The sequence below is a fragment of the Prionailurus viverrinus genome, chromosome D4, assembly GCF_022837055.1.
Source record: "Prionailurus viverrinus isolate Anna chromosome D4, UM_Priviv_1.0, whole genome shotgun sequence".
Taxonomy (NCBI): Eukaryota; Metazoa; Chordata; class Mammalia; order Carnivora; family Felidae; genus Prionailurus; species Prionailurus viverrinus.
In genome coordinates this window covers 31,227,577-31,237,368 of record NC_062573.1, presented here as the reverse complement: position 1 = coordinate 31,237,368, position 9,792 = coordinate 31,227,577, and the positions used below count along the sequence as shown (strand labels likewise).

The following is a 9,792-nucleotide window of genomic DNA, read 5'->3' as shown; positions in this document are numbered from 1 at the left end:
CTTAGACAAGAGTCTTCCTTCTCTGCTCAAGTCCCTCTATCTACAGTCCAAGGTGGGACTGAAAGAGTGGTGTGAAATGCTGACCTATCTGAAATATGAGTCTAAGCTCCTATGCCATATAGGAATTACTATCTACCTTCTCTACTTTCTTCATCACATACAGCCTTGAAAATAAGGAGGACAAACAGGTGGTTCTTTGCTTAGAGGTATAGAGTATATTTGGAGAGGGTCCTGTTTCACCTGCACATTAACAGAAATGATGATGACAACCTCTTTTCATGGGAATGCAGAGGATTGGGAACCTATGAATTCCTTTTTCGTGGATTGGGTATTCTCTTTGTATAGACCAGTACCTTCTGCCAAGGTAAGAGCTGAGATCTGGGGTGGATGTTCTGGTTGAGTGTCACCAGTCAGCTGAGGACAGTGCTTGGAGTTGTTGTGGGGAAGGCCCAGGAGCCAAGAGCATCTGGACTGAAGGGGTTGTTGCTTGAGTTCATTGTCCTGAGACTGGGGGACATCAAAGAAGGTTATGCCCTCCTCTTCTGTTTTTTTCTCCCACTTGGCTCCTCTCACAGGGTGTTTGGTGGAGGGTGGACTCTTCTCAACCTTTTTTGTCATGGTTTTAGCCACTGTCTCATCCTTAGAGAGAATGGATTCCTTATGCCCTTGACCTTTCACCTTGGGGTTAATCCAGTATGGAAAGAGCTTCATCTTATTTCCCAAGCAAGTTTCTGCAGCTTCTAGAAGAATGGGATCTTGTGAATATGGGCTGCTTTTATCAGATCCTACAGTTCTTGACCACAGAAAGTGTGGCCCTATAAATTTTGGCCCTTCAAAGTTTGGATCTCAAAAATGTAGCCCCTTTAAATGCTGAGCTTGTAAAATTTGGCCCAGGAAATAATTGCCCAGTAAGTTGATAATGTAAGGTCTGACCCATTAAGCTCTGGTCACTCCAGTTTTGGCATTCTGAAGAATCCTTGTTTGGGTGAGGTCATTCAGCTTGCTTTAACAGCTTTACAGACCATTCTCATCTGGCCTTTTGACCCAAGGTATCCTAGGGGATGCTCTAGGAACTAACAGTGAGGAAGAAACTGGTGAAGGTGCTGAAAGGAATCATCAGCTGAGAGTATGGAAATGGTGGCTCTGCAGACCCAGACAGATTCTTGCTAGTTCCAACTCACTCAAGGCAACCATCCTGACCTAACTGAAATTTTACTTAAGAAAGATCCTGAGAGGGGCACCTGGATGGCTTAGTCAGTTGAGCATCCAACTTAAGCTCAGGTCATGATCTCATAGTTCGTGGGCTCAGGCCCTGCACTGGGTTCTGAGGGGCTCTGTGCTGACAGCTCAGAGCCTGGAACCTGCTTGGAATTCTGTATCTCCCTCTCTCTCTGCCCCTCCCTTGCTTGCGCTCTGTCTCAAAAGTGAATAAATGTTTAAAAAATAAATAAATAAATAAAAAAGAAAGATCCTGGAGATACATTTGGGAAGTCAGGGGCTTTGAGGGTTCTATTTATAAGAGTCCCTCCTAGCCCCTGAACCTCAGCAGAGTAAACGTTTTATCCAGCTGGGGACAGCCTCACTGCTGCACTCCCTTGTTTGTGATTCTCTTCTGCTTCACTTTTCCTGGGTCCTCTGTTTTCTCTGCTGGGCAGGGAGTTGTCCTCACCCTTGCAGGGGCTAAGAGTTCCAGGGTTCCTCCAGGCCAAGGTTGTTCACACTGACCTCCAGCTGCACACAAAGCACTTGGGCCCCTTTCATGTCCCCACTGGGTTGTAAGATCTTGGAGGCCCAGTGGGCAGGACCATAAGGACTAGCATGCTTTTCGTTCCCTGACACTGCCTTAGTTAACTGCAAGCTCTTCTTTAAGGTGGACCATTCTGGAGCACATGGAACACCTGGTGGGATGGGAAGATCCTGAAGCAATGTTTTTCCTTCACTGTTTAAATTTTCTTTAATGTTTTATTTATTTTTGAGAGAGAGAGAGAGAGAACACAAGCGGGGAGGGGCAGAGAGAGAGGGAGACATAGAACCCGAAGCAGGCTCCAGGCTCTGAGCTGTCAGCACAAAGCCCAACACAGGGCTCAAACTTATGAACTGTGAGATCATGACCTGAGCCAAAATTGGACACTTAACTGACTGAGCTACCCAGGCGCCCCTCTTTGGTTGTTTAGACTCCTAAAGGACTTGTAGCCACAGATATTCCTTGGGACAGCCACAACTTTTTCCTTGGACTCCCTTGTCTTTGTAGGACTTCCCAAATATATCTCCAGGAATTTCTTTTTCAGATAAAAATTTAGTTTCACCAAGATGGGTATTTTGAATGAGCAGGGCCAGCAGGATATCTGGCTCTCTAAAGGCACCATCTCCATTTAAGTCTCTGCACACTGTCTGCACAAGTCTCATTGGCATCTGGAAAGCCTGACCCAGGACTTATACATTGCTTTTTAGGTGCTAGTGAGCCATAGGTTCTACTGGGCCCTCAACAGCCCCAGGCATATCTCTATGATTGCAAATTGGCTAGTGATTGCCAGGGCTATGGCCTTGAAGAAAGCCACATAATAAAGAGCTGAAAGCCCTGACAGGGAGGCCAAAATTGTCTCCAGTTTCTCAGTGGCTTCTTGGGAAGATACCCAGGCAGGTGCTGATCAGGATGATCAGTGACAGCATCAGGTGAGGCTTGTTGCTACTGATCAAGGCCTATCAGAATTAACTACATCAATCCCTGATCCATGTAGAGGCTGATTGCTCCATGTCTAGGAACTTACTTTCTGGGGCACAAGGGAACCTAGCCGCTGCCAGGACCCTTGGAATGTGGCAGACCCAATGATTTGCAGTCCCACAGCTGCAAATATGGGCAGGAACAATGCCCTAGCAGATCTTCCCACAATTATAGTAAATGTAGCTCTGCAACATTGCCTTAGCCTGGGCAAGCAACTGTGAACTGTCCTTGCTGCCACAATGGATCAGAACAGGTCATTGTCCCCCTGGCCTCTAGGTCTTAAAGCTACAGGACACTTATGCTGGTCAGTGTGCTGCTCTGGGGCAGGGGCTGCTGGTCAGCAGGGGACAGGAGCAACTGGATGGACTTCTGGATCTTCTGGGGCAGGCCCCAGCAATAGTGAATCAACCTGCTAAATCAACCGCTTCTGAAGGGACAACTCTAGCAGCTCTGAGCATGTTCTAGGGAAACACCACCTCTCTCTTAAGGACTGAGATGGGTTCTCCTAACCGGTAGATCCATAGAGACAGGCAGAAACATGTCTCAGGGCTTATGTTGTATGGCTTTTTGCATCTGCAGATATTTCTGGGCAACAGCTGGCAACCTCCACGGAAGCTGGGGCTGCCTTTGCAGCTGGTGCCACTCTAAGGCTTCACACTTGGCCAGAAGAGGAAATGGGAGATTGATAGCAGTTTGTTGATAGTCAGATGGAGAGGCCCAAATTGGGGAATGTGGAAGAAGGCGGGGCTAACTTATATGGAAGAAATTTTCATCAGTACAGAGATTAAAAAGAAATTATTGAGGAAAAAGGGACTGGGGCCCCCCTTTTGTGAAGAAATCTTTATGGGCAGACCAGGGACTCGTTGTGCAGAAAAGAGGAACCATAGCAAGGTAGCTATGTTTCTGCTGCAGATAGCACACTGAGGCCTCAGTGGGTCCCCAAGGCAATGGGCAGAGACCACTTAGAAACTGAAATGTGGTAGAGGGTAGAGCCAGAGCAATGGAGTTTGGGATTTGCTTGCAGCAATATTTGCTCTTGATTCACAGTGGATCCTTCAATAACCCAGAAAGTTTGGGTGGACTGGCTCAACTTTCATGAAACCAGCTCAAGAAATAGCCCATATTTTCAATAGAGGCCTTAGAGGTAGCATTTAAGATGAAATAAATGGTTCCCCCCCCCCCCAGGCTTGGAAAATATTTGGGGCTGTGTTATAAGCTGCCACAGGAATTCTTCTAAAGATCTTGCATGCATTTATAAACATGTCTCAGGGATTTTGGGAAATAGGAAAATGTAAGGCAATGGGGGTAGTTTTAGGCTCATGAGCTCTGGATTTAGGAAAAGAGAGAATCAGATATTCAAGGGCAGCTGACCTTGTTTTTTTAGTACACCTTCGGAGTGGCTCTTCCTCTTGTCCTGCTGAATCACAGGAGTCCTAGGCTCCTCAAGGCTTGAAGAAGACAGAGCTCCTGCATCCCAGGGCACATCTGGCACTTGAAATCCCTTTTTTTGCCGGAGGCATTCAGCCTGGTGGTCTGGGATGCTGACACTGGCTCTCTGAGCAGCTGAGTGTGTTAAGCATTTCTGATCCATTAATTGTGACATTGTGGAGGTTACAGATGGAAGTGGAAGATCTTTGGAGTGCAGGGAACCCTGACTCTGCTCCAAAGAGAGACTAGACATGGACAAAATCTCTAGGCAAGAGGAGCCTTGTGATGGCCCTGATGAAGGGGGAGAGATCAGGGTGTTCTCACCCGCCAGCAACTGCTGAATCTCCAGAGCCACAGCATTGCAAATGGGGCAGGAAGGATCTGCACACAGGAGCCGCCGAACACTTCCCTCCTTAGGAAGCCAGCCCTGGCTGGGAAGGGAAGATGGCAACCATTACTGATGGAGTGACACCTGCCTCTTTGAATGCGTATGGCCTGGAGATTGGGCCTGCTTTCCCCTAGTCCTGGAAACCTTGGGGGCTTGTACCCCCAGGGTGTTTACCCATCTCCTTTTCCTCCAAGGAAAATGCCACTGGTAGGTTATATTGGGCTGGACTGAGGGTCTGGACCTTGTTGGGCAAGGTCTCAGACAGCTCATGGGAGCACAGGGCCATGACAGACTGGGAGGTGAGGTGAGTTCTCTGTTGACCTGTGTTGAGAAGCTGAACTAGGAGAAGGGAACCAGGTGGGGGTGGAGGGGAAGCCAATGGTTAGCTGATGGGGCATCACTGGGAACATGACCAGGTAGATTCTGGAGTCAGTCTCCTTTGGGGTTAAGAAGGCCACAGCCTGTATTCAGTATTTCTAAACTGTGGGAAATGAGGTCTTTGTGGGAACTCTACATTCTGGGGACTATGGGGTGTCCCAGCTCCTGTTCATAGCATCCCTTCAGAGCCAGTTCCATTCTCTAGAGACTTTAAGAAGAAGATAAGATGACAGGGTCTTTCCTGAGGGCTGTCCCAGGAACTGGCCTCCCCCAAGACAAAACCATGGAGGTAATGTCAACAGGTTCCACAGGTCTGCCCTTGAATGATTGTAACTGTAAAGGGAATATGACAATGGACATTTAGTTATGCACACATTTGTCTATTCTCTTGACTGGATAACTTGTCTTGTGGCTGAGTGCAAACTCATGTAGAGTCTTTAATGAATTACATACTAGTGAAATCCTGAGTTCCAGGACCACTGTGAACTGAGCCCATAGCAGAACTGGGAGACTCCTCTCTCCTGAGACACCTGGTCCCCCTCTGCCCTGGCAACCCTCTCAACTGTGCTCAGTGTCCACTTGTGTCTTACTCCCACCCAGCCATTATCCCTCTCCTCATCCCTTCCCCAGGCCAAGCACAGAAATGATGATGGGCCAGGCTGGAGTTTGGAGACTGCAAAGAGCAAGTGGTCACCTTTTCATGACAGAGAGCAGCTCCCATGGCTTCTCAGCTTCTTCCCAGGAAAGTCTCCTAGCTGAGAAACCAAGAGACAGTGTTACAAGGAATGAGAGGATACAGGGACGTCCTATGGGAAGTTGAAGGGACGTCCTATAGGAAGTTGAAGGCATTTGAGTAAGAGGAGATTCGAAAACCCAACAGTAAATCATCTCAGGCATGTCTGTGTACAACTTAACCAGTTGTATCATGCTGTCCTGGACCTAATCTCATTTGATTATCAAAACCACACTGTGAGTGAGGCAGGACCCATTTCATGAATCACAGACTGAGAGATGAAGTGATTTCCACAGGATCAAAAAATTAGTAAGGGCTTCTGTCCTACTTCCTCATTCTTCATTACCAGCAGATAGGGTAAGATGGAGAATCTTACACCCAAGAAAATCTGGAAGAATTTGTCAGCTGAGGCAATTAGACCCTTCAGTGGTTAGAGCACCTGGTTCCTGGCACCAGGGGACATGAATCAGGGGAATCTTGCCTATAGTGAAGGGAGTCAGAGGGAAAACTAGAACTTTACCTCTTGATGTTCTATCTTTAGCTCTTTGTTTGACTCTCCGGTGACGCTTGAAAACAAAAACGTTAGAGTATTAAGCTGGGCACCTTTACTCTTTGTGTCTAAAATGAAACAAACGAAACCTGTAAATATTTCCCAAATGTTTTTTGTATTCCAATTTTATACATCCTCCTACCATTCTTTTCCCTACTCTATCTTTTTCACTCCATCATTTCCCTTCTCTTATTTCTAATTTATTTTGAGGCTCTTCCATACTCCATAACCTCCACCCCCATTCTCTGAACAAGTCCTGTGGGGGAGGTCTTAAAGAGACAGGAGAAAAGAGGAACAGATTAAAGGATAAGAAGTCCAGTAGCCAAAGGACTTTAGCTATCCAGGCCCTCAATGTCTCCCAACCAGAAGAATCACCCAAATTTTGAGCTCTTCTTGGATTCACTGAGAAAACCCCATAAAAAAGTAGGAGTAAGTGTCACAGGAAAAAGTAAGGAGATAAAATCTTCTTGTTTGCGGCTTAATTGGTTCAGTCATGGTCATTGTGTTTCCCTACCCGGCAACAGCTCCTGTTAGGTCCCAACCTAAATTCTTGGTGGCTCTTTTTCACTTGCCAAATAATTAATGCAATAATAATAATGGAGCCATAAGCATATAAGGGATATCCAACATCCCACAGAATAAAGGTAGGGCTCAACATAATCTAAACCTGACGAGCCATCTCTCTTCCTAGACTTTCAAGAACTTGGCACCTAATGCCCCCAAATTCTAGACCTTGTCATCTCTGCCTCACAGAAGATGGAACCAGATCACCAGACTACATCACAAAGCTCTCCTATTTCAAAAGGCATGCAGAGCATCACAGGCCTTTATTTGTCTAGGAGAAGCTCATGTGATTCAGTGTTTCAGATGAAGGTCTCTGGTTGTCTCTGTATGACCTGCAGAATCTGGGCCTAGAGGTGCCAACATCATGGGCAGTATAGACTTTCATGCTCTATTCCCTATAACCTGATGGCTCAGTTCTCTCCATAAGACAACAATCTGGTGTGGTGCCTGGGTGGCTCAGTCAGCTAAGCATCTGACTCTTGATTTTGGCTCAGGTCATGATCTTACGGTTTGTGAGTTCAAGCCCCATGTCAGACTCTGTGCTGTCAGCACAGAGCCTGCTTAGGATTCTCTCCCCTCTGCCTCTCTTCCGCTTGAGTGCAGTATGTGTATGCTCTCTCTCTCTCAAAATAAATAAATAAACTTTAAAAAAGACAAAAATCTGTCATCTATCCTTAAGTAAATGAATCTTTATGTATACTGCATGCACTATAAGAGAGTGATTAGGTCAGAATAACTCCATAAACTACATCACCTGTACTGGGAGGATAACTAAAAAACACACAAGAGGATAGGACATCCATTATCTTGTTAAGTGTTAGAAAGTGAGGATTTTGATGTTACAGGCAACTGATGGTCAGTATTAAGAGGCTCAAGAAGAGGATCATGTTTGATGTGTCAAGGAAAGGATATAGCTGTTGTCTTTTTTTTTTTAACTTATTTTACAGAGAGAGTGCACAAGAGGGGGAAGGGGCAGAGGGGTGGAGGGAGGGACAGAGAGAGACAGAGAGAAGGAGAGAGAGAGAAGGAGAGAGAGAGAGAAAGAGAGAGAAAATCTTAAGCAGGCTCCATGCTCAGCACAGAGCCCCATGTAGGGCTCAATCCCACAACTCTGGGAATATGACCCAAGCCAAAATCAAGATTCCAATACTCAACCAATTGAGCCACCCAGGTGCCCCTAGATAATATCTTTTAAAATAACTTTCTGAGAGTTAAAGGAGGATTCCTCCCAGTCTATGGTCAAGCTTGGGATGGGTGGGAAAAGACTGTAAATACTGCCTTCCAGGAGGCACATAATTGAGGCTCACTTCTGGAGCTTGATTTTCTAGAACAGCCTCTACAGATCTTATAGCATCCTGCCTATTCATGGAGATGGATCATTGGTAAAATTTTTGATTAAAGGCTACAAACTTGTAGTTTCTTTGGTTGAATGTTAACTTTATGGCCCCTGTCAACAATGTGAAATGCCTCCAACATTCTAGGACTTCTGAATTTCCTTAAGTTCTTGCCCTGATGAGAATGGTCCCACACCCACAAAATTGTTGGGCTCAAAATCTCTGAAAGTGCTATTTGGTCCTTCCTCCAGCACCCAGTCCACCACTAAACAGATGTAATGAGCATTCAATCTGTGTTTATCCCTAAGCTGGGCAAGTGTCAAAGGCACAAAGACATTTGAGTTGTGTTATCTGCCTGCTCTCAAGACACTTAAAAACTGAGTTACAAAGATAAGACTACTTCACATGAATAAAAAATCAATCTTACTAGGAGTTGGGGAAGTGGAGATTAAGGAGTTATTATTCAGTGTGTACAGAGTTTTTCTTTAGGATGATGAAAAAGTTCTGAAAAAGGATAGTGGTGATGACAGCACACAACATTATAAATGTACTCAGTGACACTGAACTATACACTTAAAAATAGTTAAAAAAATAAATTGTATGTTAAGTATATACACCACAGTTTAAGATACAAAAGGCAAAAAAAAAAACAAAAACCCTGTACCAATCATTAGTATGAGGGATTTTTATTAGCTACAAGGGAAAAATACTCCAAAAATGATTTGAAAGAAATATAGAATAGTGATTGTTTTTCTTAAGTGTCCTTTTAATAGAACAGAATTAAAACAAATACATCCTTACATTTAAGATAATTTAAGAATAGTCTCACCCTGATGATGGATAAATTTGAGTCATTTTAACATCTCTCCTGAACTTGCAAATTCCATAACACAAAAATGAGAAGACTTTTTCAACCACAGAGCACTGAATGACAAGTGAACAAAAATCAGTTAAAAAGTAGCTTACATAAGCTTAAAATTTTTTTAATGTTTATTTTTGAGAGAGAGAGAGAGAGAGAGAGAGAGAGAGAGAGAGAGAGAGAACGAGCAGGGAAGGGGCAGGGAGAGAGACAGACACAGGATCTAAAGCAGGCTCCAGGCTCTGAGCTATCAGCACAGAGCCCGATGTGGGGCTCAAACTCACAGACCATAAGATCATGACGCAAGCTGAAGTCAGATGCTTAACCGACTGAGCCACCCAGGTGCCCCTGCATAAGCTTTTTAGTAGCAGGTTGATATACCTACAATGTAGCTTGAATCTTTTATTTTTATTATTTTTACCCAGCCTGCTCCTGCTCCCTGCAGCTGTGGCTGCCCTCTATGCTACTGCAAAAGTTCTGCCCTCCATTAACCTGACTTAACGTGGCCCTGTATGGTGTTTGGTGTCCTCTTCTCCTGGGCTGTGATTATATGTGATTAATAAACTGCTGTCAGTCTCATAGGTCCAGTGTCAAGTGCTGTGAGTTCAGCCATCCCCAGACCTCCAGGACACTCATCCTCACCAATGGGATGAAAAGGAGGTGAACAAATATTGTATCTCCTATCAAACCAGCCCCTGCTTTCTACAGCTGCTGCAGCCTTTTTACTGCTGAAACAGTTCTCAGTCTCCCATTAGCCTAAGCTCTCACTCAAGGCAAAACCATCAAATTCTGCAAACTTTGCACCTGCTCCAACCAGTGCACTATTCACCCTACAG

The 9,792-nt window shown here is 45.1% G+C and overlaps 1 protein-coding gene across 1 annotated transcript in view; it reads right to left on the bottom strand.

Moving 5' to 3' along the window:
- Positions 1 to 201: 201 nt before the first annotated feature.
- Positions 202 to 9,792, bottom strand: part of SPATA31F3 (SPATA31 subfamily F member 3) — a 95,741-nt gene continuing 86,150 nt past the window's right edge. The window contains exons 4-7 of the mRNA XM_047829014.1: positions 6,170 to 6,215; positions 5,611 to 5,671; positions 4,094 to 4,581; positions 202 to 740 (exon numbers count right to left, since the gene is read on the bottom strand). Of these exons, the coding sequence (XP_047684970.1) occupies positions 277 to 740; positions 4,094 to 4,581; positions 5,611 to 5,671; positions 6,170 to 6,215 (1,059 nt within the window). The 3' untranslated portion in view covers positions 202 to 276. The remainder of the gene's footprint in view (positions 741 to 4,093; positions 4,582 to 5,610; positions 5,672 to 6,169; positions 6,216 to 9,792) is intronic.